Raw genomic sequence first — 19535 nt, forward strand, 5'->3', positions numbered from 1 at the left:
CTCCCTGCGTTCTTTTAGAAATAAATACCAATCCCTTGTATTAATTTTATACCTATTATCTCCTTTGAGTCCACAACCACCACAAAAGCTACTCCCACTTTACGAATGAAAAACATTGAGGTTAGAGACGTTACGTGACCAGATGATGAAGAACATATACAGAATTAGGGAGCAGGCAAGATTAGAATGTCCTGACTCCTAAAAGTGCACTCCTTCAGCTGTAAGTTAGCCTTCTGGTACCACAAGTCGGGATGCAGGAAGGGACAGATAGATGGCTTACAACAGGCTATGTGCTGTCTGCCACAATTTTACTTCATAGATTGATGACATCACTAAATCATCTCCCCAATCTGCTGGTGATGCTTTCTGCATTTGTGACACATGTAAGGGGTAGTCTTGTCTTAGTTTTGTTACCTGCTGTATAAGACAAGACTTCTCCTTTTGTGTTGTAAAGATCCCATTGGGGTATCAAAAATGCACGTCATGGTTCATCGAAGAACTTTCAGATTAGCATAATGTACAAACATCTGCCTAGGTGAATTACTAAACCCTGGAGATGTTTAAACAAAGTCACTTACCAATAGGGTAGCTATGTAATTTATCATTCAATCTGGGACACCTGAGAGTGAAAGAGGGCACTATTAATAATTACTCTGAGAAAGTAAGTTCAAACAGGGACTGTCATAGGAAAATGAGGAAGCATGATGATATGTACTTATATGAACACATGGATTTCAAGCCATCTGATAAAGCATTGAACTCTATGAATAAGATTATCTCTTATTATGATTCTTTAAATTTGCTCCAGTATCTAATAAAATATTTTACAGTTTCAATATAATCCTCAAAACAGATGAGTTGAAATGATTCTACCTATCCCTTATAAATGCACACCAACAACCTAATTAAACTTACCAATGATAGTACTGGGACTTTTTGAATGTTCTCAATTGTTGCTGATGCTACCTTATTAGTGATGAGTTCAGGAGCTGTTAAACAAAAGTGACCCACATTGTTCTAGTACTATCTTGTCATTTTTCATAGTCTGCTTTTCTCCAATAGGTGGCACTGTACTCCATGTAAAATGCTCCTGAGCTCATTATCTGACCCACAAATGCCAGTCAAAACCTTGGAATTATTAGGCTCAACTCTGCTGTAAATTGGTGCTACTGGACAAGCTAATCAGGCCACAAATCATGTGCAACATGTCTCTGGATCATTTTACAGGCAAAGGCCAGAGAGTTAAGGTGACTTGTTTGAAGTCACAGAGCAAAATATGGAGTCATCCACAGGGCCTGGAATTTCTAACTTCCAGTTCTATGCTTTCTTTGTTTGTGTTTTCATTCATGGAGTTCTCAGGTTTCCCCAAGGTAAAAGAAATTCCACTTCACAGTATGAGAATAAAAAAGAGAAACCTCCTCCTGTTGTACATGGTACTGATTCCACTCCTCCCTCTTGTAAGAGACAGAGTGTGCTAGTATAGCCATGGACGCTCTCCCATAGGGTAGCAGAGAAGGTTAATGTCAATCTTTTACTAAGTTTCCCAAATTGAAACTTCTTCAAAATTGTCCTGGAGAAATAAAAGAGGAAAAAGGAATGAAAATTCATTCAGTGAGTAATAATCATATACTGGGCAGACACCTGACTATAAGGTAAAAACCTAGAGTCATATTCCTTACTCTCTGCAGTGTCTATAACCATGTAGCTTATAAGCTCATTTTCATTAACAATTAACTTTCCCCAAGTACTGATAGACACAGCCCCTATGCTGTTGCACACTGTAGCATTTTCTGAGGGGGATGAGGGCAGGGGGCAGCCCCTAGGCTGCTCGTCTCTAATAACAATATCCTTTCATGTTCACTGTCAGTGAGGCACAGAGCTGTTCCATCTGGTGAAAAAGGTCCTTTATTTTACCAGCACCACAGACACACATACACGCATATATTTATATCTATAAATATAGATACACACAAATATACATAGACACATATACAGTAGTCCCTCTCTATATTGTGGTTCACTTATTGCACCCCCGCTGTATCATGGGATTTTAAAAAATATTACATTTAATTATTTATCATGGATTTTTTGCTATATTGCAGGATTTTGCGGTACTGTATATGTATGGTGTTAAAGTTATGTAGGGTTCTGAGTGTAGAATATGTTTAAGAACATAAGTAGTGTTTATAAAAGTGTGAAAAAGGTTAATAAGGGAGTGGGAAAGGTTAATAAGGGACTGGGAATAATTTATAAGTGTGTGGGAAGGGGTTATAAAGCCTTAAAATATATATAAATACTAAAATAAATGTAAGGTTCCTACTTTGTGGATTTTCACCTATGGGGGGGGGGTTGGTCTAGAACCTAATACCCATGATAAATGAGGGAATACTGTATGCCTATATGTACTACAGTATGATGTTTGCATAAATAAAACATTTTAATTTCTCCTTCTTTCAATTCAATCATCCTTGCAGTCAGGACACACAGAAATGCCCAAGAGTTTTTAGGCTGGTGCCGCAGCAACCCTCAAAAGGTTGCCAAGGCAACGCAGCCAACCCAGGGTGGCTTTGGTCATTAAGGGAGCAGTATCACCAAACTCTGGTAGCAAAAGATTAGTAAGCCAGCAGAAGACTGCCAACCTCATTCAAGATAACGAGTTTTAGTTTTCCCTTGAGTATAAAGTCTATTACCACCTCCAACCTTATTGTGTTCCCTAATCTGCATAAGTTCTTTGGTAAAAAAAAAAAATCGATGTACAAATAAGTGCATTCTTTTCAGGATAATGCTGGGCATTCACATCCTTACAAATAAAACATTCTGAGCATATCTCTGCATGAGTTACACAAGATGACACAGGAACTTTCTAAATATTTTCCCCAAGAATACATTTTGAAAAAAAATTCTAAAATGTTAAAGAATACAAACCTTCTAAATATTTATTTTAGTTGAATATTGATATTATTCTTCAAAGGAAATGCATAGATATAATACTATCAAAATAAATATAATGTACAAGGAATATTTAAACAAATTTAGAAAGGATGGTCTCAAAAATTATATTAGAGACCCTTCACAGTGACACATGGAACTCTTGTCAAAAAAAACCTCATGCACTTAAACTTATTTAAAATCACTCTTCCCACCCTGACTGGTGCAGCTCAGTGGGTTGGGCATCATCCTGAAAACCAAAAGGTTGCCAGTTCAATTCCCAATCAGGGCACATGCCTGGGTTGTGGGCCAGGCCCCTGGTTGGGGGTCTGCAAGGAGCAGCCAATTGATGTTTCTGTCTCACATCAATGTTTCTCTTCCTCTTTTTCTCCCTCCCTTTCTCTAGCTATAAAAATAAATAAAAAGTAAGTAAAATAAAACAAAATCAGTCTTCCCCAGTCCCTGCCCCCATATTCTTGTATCATACTGTTAAATCTTTTGTTTACAGTAAGAAAGCCATGAAGAAATTTAAATTATAATCTATGTCATGGGGCTGCACATTCAATACCTAACATTTTTCAGAAATAGAATACATTTATCTATTTGAACATTTTTGTTGCCATCATTGAACACTGAGTTTTATTTTTTGTTTTCAAACAACAGGCCAGGTGTAGCTGCAACATTAAAGATACCCCAAATCACAATCTTAAGATATCCTAAATTGCACCCTACAACATCTAAAATCACTCCTAAGAAATCCAGAATCAAACTTCTAAGATATTTGAAATTACACAACCACTTTCAATTATAAACAATATTAAAAAATTAGCCATCACGTTTGCAAGTTGAATCATTACTTAATTATAGAATTATTAGGAACAAAGTCCCCACATCAAACTGCCTCATAAAAACACTGATGTGTGCTCGCTGTGACAGCACAGCCCCCACGCAAGGATGACACACAAATTCGTGAAGCGTTCCATATTTTTATATAAATGTCTAAGCACAAGGTTGTACAACTGAAAGAAATAGAATATTGTACATCAACTGTAATTTAAAAAAACACTGATATAAAACAAATTCTACTCTCAGAAAGAAATTTTAATCCCTAACAAAATTTAAAAAACAATCAGAATTTGGGGCATTCCCATTTGGGGTATTCTCCCTTGGAGAAAATATCTTTGTTTAGAAAATCCCGGGAAAGCAACTAGGCCCCATCTAAATATCTCTTCAAAGAACACCATTTAAGTTGCTACCTCTGACTACATATAATGAATTTATATTAAATGGCAATTACACTGCTTAAATATGTGCTAAGCACTATGAAGAAAGGTAATGATGCCACATGGATCTGACAATTTATTCAAGAAGATATGACATTCATATAAATTATAGCATAGGACAATATAACCATCAATAGTATAAAATGTCAAAAAAGTTTGAAAGTCATAGGTAACAGTTCATTCTGGGGAGATCAGGGAGCCTTTATATAAAAGTGCCACTTGAGCTGCATAAACTAACTGAAGAAAATGTGAGTGGTAGGGTACTTCACATGGAAAAACTTTCATAAAGGTGTGGACGTGGAAAAAGTAGAGTATCTGTAGAACAAAAGTCTTGAGGCTGAAGTTCAAGATATTCCAAGGGGAAAAGCCTACTTAATTTTGGAGAGGAAAATAAGGTGTCCCAGTATCCAAGCTTGGTAGTTTGGATTTCCTTAATTTGGCATTGAATTGTTGTCCCTGAAGTTGGTTTTTGTTGTTCTTGTTTTTAATACCAAAGATGGTGCTACAAACAGTGGTGTTTTAGCTTAAGCTGAGGATTGAGGGTAAATAGAGAGAGCTCAGGGTTAAAGGGAGAAATTCACTAAAGAAAATGAAAGATGCCAGCATGTGCCAGGCACAGGTAGTATTTCATTTAATCCTAACAACAATTCAGTTATAAAACATTTTTATAGATAAGAAAACAGAGGCAATTCAACAAGAGTTGGCAGCTCAGAAACAAAGAGCTGATTGATGGAAATTAGGGCCCTGGGAGGCAAACATGCTAGACGGTGAAGAGAATGAGGAAAATCTAGGGTCCTTGCAAGTACAAATGCTCTGGAAATGATTAGTGCAGAATCCAAGCTAAAGATGAAGAGAAAAGCAGCAACCCGAAAGCAGTCATAAATTAGACCTAATAAGGAGAATGAAGAACAAATCAAACTAAGGAAGACAAAGTGGATAAGCTAGATGTCAACAAGGTTGTGTTCAAAGAAGGACCCTTGAATTTCAGTGATGTGATACTGCCATCCTGGCAGACAGGAGAAGCAGACTAAGGATGTAGGTTCCCAGAGTTCAGGAAACATAAATAAAGTTAGTTTAGGGTAATGTGAAAAAGACTACAATAATTATGATGGTAGATAGGACAAAGAAGAAAACTGTGATTCTAATACTGAAGTCACTGAAGTTTAAAAAAAAAATCTATAAAGAATGCAGAAGGTTGATAGCAGAGAAGACAGCAATATAAACACAAGTGGTACATCCAGGAAGAAATTTTGGAGTACTAATAATGAAACTATTGGTACCTGTCAACATCAGTGAAGAACTAAAATATGCTGACTATTCTTTTTAACTTACTTTGAATTGAGGAAAAATACAAGGAACTGCCTTTATTACCCCCAGCCACATCCATTGTCATTATTATTTTAAAACCAGGGTAATGGTATTATTTCAAGGATTGAAGATGACAGCCTTGTCTCTAACTTGCAAGATGCTTTCCTCACCCAGAAGAGGCACAACAGGTATCTGAAGTAGAAACTCACCCAGGACAGTAACAGGTTTCTCAACTTTCTAAATATGGTTCAATGTGTGATTTCCAAAACTATTTTCAATACAAAATAAATGGTAAAATGCAACTTACATTTAATGAGAATTTAATACACAATACGATCATTTGCTAATGCTTAACTTTTCTATGTTCATGTACTTTCAATAATTAGTAAAGTTATACTTAATCTTGATGATAAATTTTAAGATTAAGGTTATATTGAATGAGTTCTAGATAAAACCACATTGTAAGAACACATTACCCAACACGTTGTGTATTTATTCTTTTGGCTTATATACACACAGAGACACACAGACACACACACATACTATACTAAGGTCAAAACAAATTAAATTTCTAAAACAGGATTCCTGTCAACAAATGGGTAGTTGAAGGTGAAAAGGTGAAACAAGACCAAGCATACAACTCATGTAAGTTTCCACTTGAAAATGAAATGGAAAATTACATTTGGTTTTATTCCATTTTTCCAATTTTTACATAGGTGTTAAAAATATCAGTCTCCTAAGTCACAACTTCACTTGTTGCTGGGTTAAAGTTTAATTTTATATGTCTAGTAAACTTATCCACATTTTTAGTAAATAAATTAAATCATTCAATGGTGTAAAAAATCCTGCTTGCTTCACAGATAAATCTGTCTGTTTTGATAAATAAGAGAGCATTTTAAGTGTAGTTAAAAACTTCTGCAAAATCAAATTCGGGGAACTGGCTTAAAAGAAAAGCAATTTGGAAGGGAAGAGGAAGGGTTTTCTTATAGATCACTGGCTTAATTTTCTAAGTTTGACTTACAAAATCAATATAATTGATGACTGTCCCTCTGGGAAAGGCTATTTTTTAAAAACTTACTAAGTGTCTAATACATATAAAATAGTTCTAAATTTTAAGTCACTTGACTGGGATTGTGGAATTCATAGTATTGATATTAGAACATTGTTAGAAAAAATGTAATACCTTTTAGCATTCATTGTTTTAATTGATAATCAGACTGAGTGATGAATACAGTATTTTGTCAAAGAAAAGAAATTAAAAAAAAAAATAGAACAGAGGGTTTCATTGATGGCAGAAAAGAAGTAATGGTATTTCATTCACTCCATCATACCTGCCATGAACAGTTGTACATTTGATAACATCCCCAGGTAGAACCACTGAGAGCTCAATGTTTTTATCTATCATGCTTTCTTTCTGTTCCATGATGAAAGCAGAGGATTCTACAGAATCATCAACTGAAGAGGCATCAAGGTTTTTGGTCTCAGCTGGAGGAAGTGGTGCCTTGGCTTTTGGTTTTCTCCTAAAATAACAACAAAAGACAAAAAAAAGAAATATATGTATTTTAAAAGTAATCTTCTAATATGATTTAATAAAAACACAAAACATGTGCATACATGTTTTTCATATCTAGAAAAAGTGCACAAAAATGTTAACTTAGTTTAATAAGAATAACCAAATCAAGGGATTCTTTTTTGCGTTTTTTATCAGCACATTTTTTTGTTTTCAACAATATGCCTAAAATACTTGGTAACAAAAGAAATATAATAACAAAGAGATTTGGTATTTGCCTCCGTTATGTTCAATTAATGTGTGCTCACTACAGCAAAGCAAAAGTACAACATTTTCTTTGATGAGATAAATTATGGAGATCAGCATCTCATTGCCATACTTCATAATAGCTCTTACCTCTGTGCCTTTCATTCTATTTGTTTCCAATCTAGTGTCTTCTCCATTTCTATCCATATAAACCCTACCTACCCTTCAAAGTCTAGCTGGAACTACCCCTGTCCCTGCCACCCCTTACACAGTGTCTCCTTATAGAACACACACAACAGATTCCATATATTAACATTTTTTCTTATGGGTACCAGTTTCATCTCTCTGCTTACATTTATAACTCCTTACAAGAAAGAAGCATGTTGTATTTCCCACTGCTCTTAGCAATGAACAATAAACTATAATCGATTATTTGATAAATTATATTTGTTTCAATGAAAAATGTTACAAATAATTATTCAAGTAAATATGTTTCAGTGTCATTTACTAGGACAACCTCTTAATAGATTTATAACAGAATTAGGTAGCAGACATCATGTTAAAATTCACATGGGTCACTTCAATGATTTGATGGGTTGAAAAAATAAAATAAAAAATATAAAATAACTATAAGTAATCACATATGAGTACAACTTGGAGCTTTGAAGATGTTCCCTTATAAAAGGCTGATTGCTTTTGGAAGATTAAATACTACCGCTTTCCAGTCAGAAAAATATAAAATTTAATTCTGCCCTCTCCCCAATTTCAAGGCAAAAATAAAAATCAAACAAGTAAAATGGCTTCTTTGTAAGTTACTATAACATCCAGCTCTTCAGTGGTTTCAAAATTTAAGGTCTCACAAATCCAACCACTTTATGTACTCAGCATCATGAAAAAAACAGAAGCAATGCTTCTACATTTATATTAACTTTCTAAAATAATAGGCCTTTAATTTTTAGGAGTACAACTGCGAAGATATATTGAACTTTAGAAAATTTTCTCTTACAATAGTGGCAAAGATAAATATTTTAAAGTGTTACAATAAATATAACAAGTTCATAAAATCTATATGAAAAAACTAACCAATTTCAAAACATTTTTAATCTGCAGAAATGGACCGCTCATGTATTAAATAAACATGTATCTTGTAACAGAAGATCATGTGGCAGATTCAGCTAAACACTGGGAATGTAAAGACAATCTGACCCAGATCCTATCTCTAAAGGGTTTGTGCCCCCAAAAGACTGACAGATACACACATAATTATAATAAATTTTGATGACTGCTCTAATACAGGTATGCAGATGGCACAACTAAAGCTCATAGGATGAGAAACTTTCTTAGGAATCCAGAAATGTCCTACAGATGGGATCGTGAATTCAGTTTTGGGGAATGAATAGGAACTCACAGAAAAAAATAAGAAATAATTGATATTGCAGGCAGAGAAAAGCGGAAAGCAAATGGAGCCATGAGAGAAAGTGATATTTCTTAGAATTTAACAGTTTGGTAAAATTCTACAGAGAAGTCAAAGAAGAGGACTAATTATAAATAAGAGAATCCAGTAAGGAGGCTTGGTACAAAATTAATATGCTGAAGTCAATAGCTTATGTAAACACAAGCAAGAGCAGGTCAGAAAGTATAATAAAAAGAAAAAAAGAGCTTCTTTTACAATAGCAACTGAAATTTTTTAATTGTTACAATAAATATAAGAAGCATTTTATAAAATCTACATAAAGAGAGTCTTAAACACCAACTATTCGGCTTAGATCTTTCTCTTTGGCTTCAGATTTGTAAATCCAACACCTACTTGACATCTGGACTCCTGATGACTAACTCAGAGTCTCCAGCTTAATTTAACTTCCAGTTCCTCTCCCCAGCTTCTCCAAACCAAACCTTTTCCTCTCCGAGTCTTCCCATTCCAGTAAATCACAATTCTTTCAGTTGCTTGGGCCAAAAATTGCCTCTTTCATACAATGCCATTCATTGATAAATTCTGCCAGTTCCATTCTGTGTCATAAATAGACCCAGAAGCCACCATCAGCCTTGCTCACCAAACACCTCTGGTTCAAGCTTCTAACTGGTCTCTCTGTTCCCAAAATTGTCACTTAACATTCCTTTTCAATGTCCCAGCCTAGCAGCTGGCTTGGTCCTTTTTAAATGTAAGTTAGATCTCTGCTCTTCTCACACCCTCCAAAGCCTTCCAACCTCACCCAGAATAACATCTAGCCTCTCCAGTCTTCTTGCTCCCACTTTTTCCCTGGCCTCATTGTACTCCAATCTTAGGACTCTTACTTTTTCCTTGAAAAAACCTAGAGCATTCCTGCTTCAGGGCTATCTATAGTGGCTCCTCGTCGTCGTCGTCGTCGTCGTCGTCGTCGGCAGCCGTCCGTCTCGAGAGACGATGGTGTAGCTTCTTAAGAGTCTATCTGCACTGCCGAGAATGGCTGTGCAGTCCGACTCGGGAGTGACACGGTATCTGTCTCCTCCCGTGTTGAAGCTACAGAGCCTGGGCAGGGTGATATGGAGGGTCTGCTGTTGCCCATGCAGCAGACCCCCCCCTCTCTTCGCAGCTGAGGGATCCAAGGGAAAGACGGAGTCGATACAGCTTGGCTTCAGGTGCGCCGCAGGAGTTGCTGGTGTTGACTACAACGTCAAACCACCTTAGGGACTCCGGCTCCGGATTTTCTGTCGGGGTTTACTCCCTTAGCCTTTCCCCTGAAGAGGTATGCCGCAAGGCAGCGGAGGTTTTTTGGAGTCAGAGTTTTCCTTCTCTGATGTACCCTGACTGGAAGATCGAACCAGCGACACTTAGCTCGCAGGCCGACGCTCAATCCACTGAGCTAAACCAGCCAGTGGCTCCTCCTGACCGTAAGATAATACATCTATTTATCTGCTTTACTTTTGGCCTTCAAGCTTATCAGCAACTAACATTCTTGTTTACCATATCTCCTTCCATTAAAGAGTAATTAATTCCATGAGAATAGGGACTTTCTCCACTGTCATGTGACATACATATTTGCAAATGTACAGAATCTCCATAACAATGCCTGCCACATAGTAGGCACTCATGTTTACTGAATGAATGAGTTCAATTAATATTTCTCACAAAAGATGATGTGCTTAGGTATATAATTGAGAAGGAAAATAATTCTTACCATCAAGGAAGAAAATATATTTTTATATCAGGATCATCCATGTTGGACTTTTCAAATTAATTGATTGCATTTATTTTTTAAAAGGTCAGTATTAAAAAATACATACTGAATTTATTAGAAAAGGATAGCTGAATTTTAGGGCTTCAAAAGAGTTTCATACGGGCAGAAAAGATGCCCAACTGCCACAGGCAGAGAAGGAAAGCAGCAGGAGCAGCTCTGTCCAGTATACACTTGGCTCTCAGGAGGAGTGGCAGTGAGAGAAGGTCTGATAGGTACCTCCTGCTGCCACCATGACCTTCTTATGGCCTGCTTTCATCATGCCAGGCGCCTTCCCATCTCCAAGTGTTGCTCATCCGGGTCACCATTTGAATGCCCTCCCCATCTTCTCTGCCTTTAGGTATATTATCTGTCCTTCAAAATCCAGACTGAGTCACGATTTCTTGGATGTCCTCCATGTCTGCGCACACTGTAGTGAACTCCTCTGACTCACAGTTTTAATGTTCTGTGTATGTGGGAATATCTTATTTCCTAAGGTTCTTTGAGTGTGTGATGAAAACCCATCTCTAATTACTGAAGATAAGGCAGAACAAAGCACTAGTTGAAATATTATTTACATAGAACTTCTATTAAGAACATCTTAATGTTCCTAGTATTACTTTAAATAATAAAGCATTTGTTACCTTTGGTCCTGAAAACTGGAAAGTGTATGTGAATCAGACCAAAATCCTTCCACAATGAACTAGAAAGCCCATAGGGAAGATGTAATGTGTAGGTCATTAAATAATGAATACAAAACAAAGAATGGGTAATCTTGAAAATTCAGAGTAATGGCCACAAACTGAAATTAGCTCTGTGGGGGTGTGGAGGCAGGTATTGTAACAGAGTGCCCTCCCCAAAATCCCCACAGCCTATGATTTTGGGGATGAGGGAAGGGAATAATACAGCTTTTAAAGTACTTTGCATATCTATGGCAAGCTGTTAGCCAGGGCAGGTAAAAGGGTGGATGATAGTTTAAGATACTTCGCATGTCAATGACAAGGAGAGCCAAGCCCTTCCTGAAGGAGAGAACCATGAGGAAAGGAGCCAGCCGTAAGGAAGGGGGCCATGCGGTTTGAAAGGATGAAGAAGGGCCCCGCCATCTGCCATGAAGTCTTATGCGAAAGAAGGGCGATGCAGTTTGAAAGGATGGAGAGAAGCCATGTGGTCTGAAAGGGTGTAGACGGAAGTCGGCTACGAGGTCTGGTGTGTAAGAGAGAGAGCCATGATGTAGCAGCTATGCAGCTTCTAGTGAAGCTGGTCCACAGTGAGAAAGCAGAAGCAGGAAGAAGCTATACAATTTGTAGTCAGGATTTGGCCATCTGGCCTGGGCTAGTGAGAAAGCAGGCATGCTGCTGTTTTGATCATACCTGTTCTAACTGACTCCGAAGCCACTGAAGACTCTGCCTTGCAGACCTGGACTCTATCTGGACTCTTGAAACTTGAGACATGTGGAAAGGACATTCTCCTAGGACCTGTGCCTTTCTTGGACTTCACCATGACCCAGTGTAACACAGCACATGCTTTTCTGGACTATTATACAGAGGCTGAAGACAATGTACCCCAGATCTTGAAGGAGAGAGCTGACAGATAAGGAATGGGGAACTATTGGGCTTGGTTTTGGTTTATAGCCTTTTGGGGAGCAAGGGAAGTGCTGAGAGTCATGGGAGAACAGGGCTCTGAGCAGGAGTGCTCACAGTCTGCCCCCGTCCCAGCTGGAATATTGTGAATAAACACCTGTTTTTCTCAACACTAATTGTTGGGTCATACACCAAGATGCCATGTGAACGAGCCCCCCTTTGCTTGGTAACAGTTTCAGGGTATATTTCAATGAGAAGAAATGTGTGACTCAGTTCTTGAAAGAAAAGTAGAATTTAGACAAGTAGAGCCCTGTAGGATCAATTATATGTTGGTTCCTAATTATGATCCATTTATATGAAAGTTAGGAATGTGTCTATCTAGTTCAGGTTTGCTGACTACGTAGTACAGACTAGTGAAAAGAATACAAGGTGGAGGTCTGGATTTGGCAAGAATCCTAAGTAACTTAAAGACACTGTTAACTTATTTGACATTTTATTCATCAGCAAAGATCTAAAGATACCTTTGACCTACTCACATCTCTACCGATGTTCTCACTACTCACATTTCTCCCACTGCTCTTAATTTTTTTTGGTTGAGATACTTTGAAACAGTAACAATATTAAACTAAATGTCACCCAAAGTCAAAGGTACAGTGAAAATAACCAGAGGTTATAACCTAATTTAAGTGTAAGAAATCCTGGTACAAACAAAAAATTAACACATCAACATGCAGTAACAACTACGATTTAGTAGTTTTCATTAATATTTTAAAATCTCAGTTACTGCCATTGAAGTCCCTGCACCCCTTCTAAACAAAAGCCAATTCTCTCACCCAAGGGATTTTCACATCAACTCTTCGTCACCAGTGGCCTAGTTTGACTATCAGTTTCCTTTAACAGTAAACAACAGCAAATTTCACACAAGGGTGGGTGCAGAGGAGGTTATACTGAAAGGTATTCGAGACTGAAAACTTCTCTAGGTTAGAAAAAAAAATCCATTAATCAAGCCTGAAAAATAACTAGCCGGAGTAAATGATAGCATAAGTAAATGAATCCTTTATCCATTAAAATTATCTCAATATTATACTCAATTTTAATAGTAAAAATTAAGGTACAATTTCACACTACACAATAATACAATTAAAATATCAAAACATAATTTTAACACAGAATTCAATTGGCATCCTGCTGTCACTGATTGTTTTTTTACCACTGATTTATGAAACACTTCAAAATTATTTGTCCATGCTAATCATGACTCCATCCCTGTCAATATTAACATCTTAAAATAAATAAAAAGAGGGACTAAAGTAACAGAAATTTACTCCAATATCTCTTCTTAGTTTGAAATAAAGCTTTAAATTATATATGAGGTATACCTATATCCTTATAAGCTACTATAGTACAAAGGGACTCTATTTATACAGTATTGCTATATTTATACAAGATTCTTAGAGATTCACTCAGAGAAGTACTACACAAAAATATAGCTTCAATATTAGAGACAAAGTATAAGAATGGAATTATATGTCTTAAAACAATGGACATTTTAAGTTTTACATTTTAATGACCAAAAAGAAATCTAACAGCCACCTTTTCTCAGTATAGAGAGGACTACTTTTCTGGTAACTATTGATGAGGCAGTTCTTCAAAATCACTAGCCATGTTTTGATGGCCCTTAACCTATGCATTTCAATTATAAAGACCAAATTCTCAAAAAAATTTTCTTAGTCTCTCTCTCTGAGTTTAATGAAACAAGAAAAAATTTTATTAAACAACATTTTATTCTAAAGGTAGACATAACATTGTGTTACGTGCTTGAAGGAACGCAATTAAGAGCCAAAACAAGATCTCATTTTTTGATGAGCCTAGAAGTCGAACCAGGGTGAACATATTGAGTGACTTTGAAAGATAAGCAATAATGGGACTTCTGGCCAAAATGGAGGCATAGACAGACACACTGCATCTCCCTCCACAACTAAGAAGGCATATAACTACCTCAAAACTAGAGGCACCAGAAGATCCAGGAAACTGAGCTGCATGGAAGTCCAACAAACAAAGATATAAAGAAGAAATACTCATCCTGACAGGTAGGAGGGTTGGAGAGGCTGTGGTGTGGCAGTGGCAGTGGCAACAGTGGCAGCAGCAGGCCAGCAGAAAGCACAGTCACACAGTGTAAAAAGTAGGGTGGGACACCTTGGGAGAGCTCCAAGCACCAGAACAGACCACACAGCTCACGGTTCTAGCACTGGGGAAAATAAAGCCTCATTGCTTCTGACTGTGCAAAGCAGTTGGAGTTGGGGCAGAGGAAGAAACTGCTGGTCTCTCAGCAGAGTCTGCTTGTATAAAGGGCCCCCACAGTCCTAGAATGTCTGCAGACCCACCCACTCTGGGAACGACGGCCAGGACAACAGCTAGAGGGACGCCAATCCCATATGGGAAGCTGAAGAAGTGCCTGGAAAATGGGCAAGTGCTGAGCAAGCAGCATTGTTCCCTCTCAGACCCCTCTCCCACACACAGAGCCACAACGTGGTGAAACAGGTCACTCTGCACTGACGAATACCTAAGGTTCTGCCCCTTACATCATAACAGGTGTGACAGCTCTACCTAAGACACAGAGGCAAACAAACATGAGAGTCTGTCAAAATGAGGAGATAGAGAAGTATGGCCCAAAAGAGGGAATGGATCAAGGTTCCAGTAACAGAATTAAGTGACAAGTAGATAGCCAACCTAATAGACATAGAGTTCAAAACACTGGTGTTAAAGATGCTCACAGACTTGACAGTATGCTTAAGTACAGCAAATGCAGAAAGGAAGAAGTGCAGGCTATGCTAAATGAAATGAAGGGAAATCCACACAAAACCAATGGTGATGGGAAGGAAACCAGGGTTCAAATCAATAACTTGGAACATAAGGAAGAAAAAAAAGGTCAACCAGTACAGAATGAGGAAACAAGAATTGAATAAAATGAGGAGAGGCTTAGGAACCCCTGGGACAACTTTAAGTGTGCCAACATCTGAATCATAGGGGTGCCAGAAGGAGAAGAGGAAGAGCAAGAAATTGAAGGCTTATGTGAAAAAAATAATGAAGGAAAACTTCCCAAATTTGGTAAAGGAAATGGACATACAAGTCCCAGAAGCACAGAGAACCCCAAACAATGTAGACCCAAAGAGGACCACACCATAACACATCTTGCCAAAGGTTCAAGATAAAGAGGGAATCTTAAAAGTAGGAAAAGAAAAGAAGAGAGTTGCCTACAAAGGGGTGCCTATAAGACTATCAGCTGATTTCTCAAAAGAAACTTTGCAGGCAAGAAGGAACTGGCAAAAAGTATTCAATGTGATGAAAAGCAAGAACCTACAACTAAGATTACTCTATCCAGCAAAGCTATCATTTAGAATGGAAGGACAGATAAACTGCTTCCCAGACAAGATAAAGCTGAAGGAGTTGATCATCACCAAGCCATTATTATATGAAACCTTAAAGGGACTTATTTAAGAAAAAGAAGATCAAAACTATGAACATTAAAATTACAACAAACTCACAACTATCAACAACTGAATCTAAAAAATAAAAATAAAATCCAACTATGCAAACCAGAATAGGAACAGAATCATAGGTATGGGATCATTTGGAGGGTTATCAGCTGGGAGGAGGAAGAGGGATAAATGGGGAAATGGTGCAGGGATTAAGAAGCATAATTGGTTGGTACAAAATAGACAGGGGGAAGTTAAGAATAATACAGGAAAGGGTGAAGCCAAAGAACTTATATGCATGATCCATGGACACGAACTAAGGGGGGTGGGATTGCTGGAGGAAAGGAGGTACTGGGTGGAGGGGAGAAAAGGGAAAAGAAATTGGGACAACTGTAACAACATAATCAATAAAACATACTTAAAAAAAAAAGATAAGCAATAAAGGAAGGCAACAATGAGAGACCCAAGGTGATACATGACTTTTTGTTTTGTGTTTATTTTTATTATTGACATTATTACTGATGTGTCCTCTTTCCCCCTCTTATATGACTCTTGACAAACATTTCTCTTATCCAGATGCCCAAACACCTATGTGTGTTCAAATCTACCTGACCATTATCTGTCTCATCTTGGTCACATTTGAGTAAGTTCCTAAGTTCTAATAAGGACACCTTTAACAGCTGCCCAAGCCCTCTGTTTCGGATTCTCATTCTCCTACTTTGTGTGACAATGGCTTCTTCCTTCTTCACTGGCACTCTTCAGTCTCCAATGACCCCATACCTTTGCCTGCTCCTTTCTCTTCTTCTACGACCATCACCACCAGATAATTTTATCAAACTCCATGGTTTTAAATACTGTCTACATGTTTTTGACTCTCAAATTCACATCTTCAACCTTGACCTACTACTTACTGAGTACTGACTTATATGCCCAATAACCCCATGGTCATCACTCCGTGAATGTCCCCTATGTATCTTATAAGCAAAACTCTTGATTCTCCTCTCCACTCCAAATGCCTATTCACATCCAAACCTCCCACAGGAACCTTCTGATCTCTGAGATTGACACAACATTAACCACCCCTTAACCCAAGCAAGCATTTTAGGCATGTTTTGGTTCTTTTTTATCCTTATCTCCTAGTTCCAATGCATTATCAAGTCCTTTGAACTCTTAACTTGAAAACATACTGATTCAGTGTACTTTTCACCAGCTCCTCTGCTGTCACCCTGGCAATGAAGACACCTCCAGTTTCAACTGCTCCAACATCCCCTCGAGTGGTCTTTTCTGTAGTAGTCAGAGTGATCTTTTAAATATATAAATCAGATCACATCACGTCTCTGATCCTTCACTGCCCACCCAGTGCATTGAAAATAAAACCCAGAGACACAAGACCCAGGAGCTTTTCAGTTATGAGGGGCCCAATTGCCCGCCACCAGAAGCATAACTCTCAATACCAAAGTTTGGTGAAAAGAAAAAAAATTGTTTATTTAAAGATTATACAGATTTAGATTATTGGTGGATTTCTGTTGTTAAGTTTTATTTTCTTTAAAACACCCACAGACACATAATTCTGCCTTCCCCTACCAAACCAGGCTAGTTTTAGAATAGAAAAGTCAGAGATATCATTTCCCTACTTCCCAGACACAGTTCAGTTTTACCGGCATTTCCCAATCATTCGAGCCTAATTGCGGAGGTTTTGCCTGTGTAGTGGTGCCCTCCAGCTTTTAATGCAGAACCACGTGGAGTTCCCAGCCTCCTTGAAAACTACAAATAATAACGACATCAAAGAAATACAAAGGATTGTAAGAAAATATTATGAACAACTATATGACAACAAATTGGACAACCTGGATGAAATGGATAAATTCCTATAAACATACAATAATCCAAAACTAAATCAGGAAGAATCAGAGAATCTGAATAGACAGATTACACATAGTGGAATTGAAGCAGTAATAAAAAACTCCCAATAAACAAAAGCCCTGGACCAGATCGCTTCAAAGGTGAACTTTATCAAGCATTCAAAGAAGAACTAATTCCTCTCCTTCTCAAACTATTTCAAAAAATTCAAGAGGAGAGAAGACTCCCAAACTCATTTTATGGGGCCAGAATTATCTTAATTCCAAAACCAGATAAAGATATTACAATGAAAAATAATTATAGGCCAATATCCCTAATGAACATAGATGCTAAGGTCCTCAAAAAAATATTAGCAAACAGAATACAACAGTATATTAAAAAGATAATACATTGTGATCAAGTGGAATTTATTGTGAGAATGCAAGTTTAGTACAACATTTGCACATCAACAAATGTGATACACCACATACACAAAATGAAGGATAAAACCCACATGATTATATCAATAGATGCAGAAAATGCATAGGATAAAATCCAGCACTAATTTAAGGTAAAAACAGAGAGAAAATTGGAAATAAAGGGAACATACCTAAACATAATAAAGGCCATATGACAAACCCACTGCCAGCATCATACTCAATGGGCAAACCCTACAAGTGTTCACCTTAGGTTGGGAACAAGACAGGGGTGTCCATTTTCACTTCTCTTATTCAACCAAGCACTGGAAGTCCCAGCCACAGCAATCAGACAAGAAGAAGAAATAAAGCCACCCAAATTAGAAAGGAAGAAGTACACTGTCATTATTTGCAGATGACATGATACTGCACATAGAGAACCTTAAAGATTCTACCAAGAAACTACTAGAACTGATAAATTAATTCAGCAAAATAGCAGGATACAAAATTAATATTCAGGAATCAGTTGTATTTTAATATGCCAATAATGAACTATCAGAAATGGATATCAAAAAACAATGCCATTTATTATTGCTTCAAAAAACATAAAATACCTAGGAATAAATCTAACTAAGGATGTAAAAGACCTGTACCCACAAAATTATAAGACACTGAAGAAAGAAACTGAAGAAGATACAAATAAGTGGAAGCACATACTGTGTCCATGGATAGGAAGATTTAACATCATTAAGATGTCCATACTAGCCAAAGCAATCTATCGATTCAACACAATTCCTATTAAGATTCCAATGACAGCCCTGGCTGCGTGGCTCAGTGGATTGAGCATCGGCTTGCGAGCCAAGTGTCACTGGTTCGATTCCCAGTCAGGGCACATTACTAGGTTGCACGTCAGGTCCCCAGTTGGGGGCACGAGTGAGAGGCAACCACACAGTGGAAAAAAAAAAAAAAAAAGATTCCAATGACATATTCCACAGAACTAGAACTAATATTTTAAACACTTATATGGAACCACAAAAGGCCCTGCATAGCAACAACAATCCTGTGAAAGAAGAACAAAGTTGGAGGAATCACATTAACTAATATCAAACTATACTATAAAGCCACATTAATCAAAGCAATATTGTACTGGCATAAAAACAGACACATAGATCAGTGGAACAGAATAGAGAGCCCAGAAATAAGCCCACATCTTTATAGCTAATTAATATTTGACAGAGGAAGCAAGCACACACAATGGGCTAAAGATAGTTTATTCAATAAATGATATTGGGAAAACTGGACAAATACATGCAAAAAAATGAAACTAGACCACCTTCTTATACCACACACAAGAAAAAATTCAAAATGGATTAAAGACTTAAATGTTAGACCCAAAATCATAAAAATCCTAAAATCTCAGACATTGCTTGTAGCAATATATTATCTGTTTTTTTCTAATGAAACAAAAGAAAAATAAATAAATGGGACTACTTCAAACTAAGAAGTTTTTGCACAGCAAAGGAAACCACCGACAAAATAAAAAAACAACATACAGAAAGGGATAACATATCCACCAATACATCTGATAAAGAAAATATAAAGAACTTAGAAAACTCAACACCGAAAACACTAACAACCTAATTAAAAAATGGGCAAAGGACCTGAATAGACACTTTTCCAACAGACATGAAAAGATGCTCAACATCACTTATCATCAGAGAAATGCAAATTAAAACCACAAGGAGGTATCACCTCACA

The 19535-nt window shown here is 37.2% G+C and overlaps 1 protein-coding gene across 2 annotated transcripts in view; it reads right to left on the minus strand.

Moving 5' to 3' along the window:
• Positions 1 to 19535, minus strand: part of COBLL1 (cordon-bleu WH2 repeat protein like 1) — a 159337-nt gene that overhangs the window by 56401 nt on the left and 83401 nt on the right. For both annotated transcript variants that reach the window (XM_090280372.1, XM_090280368.1), the window contains exon 3: positions 6851 to 7039. In XM_090280372.1, the coding sequence (XP_090136498.1) occupies positions 6851 to 7039 (189 nt within the window). The remainder of the gene's footprint in view (positions 1 to 6850; positions 7040 to 19535) is intronic.

Source organism: Furipterus horrens, unplaced genomic scaffold (genome assembly GCF_987537825.1).
Source record: "Furipterus horrens unplaced genomic scaffold, mFurHor1.1.pri manual_scaffold_1, whole genome shotgun sequence".
NCBI classification, from domain to species: domain Eukaryota; kingdom Metazoa; phylum Chordata; class Mammalia; order Chiroptera; family Furipteridae; genus Furipterus; species Furipterus horrens.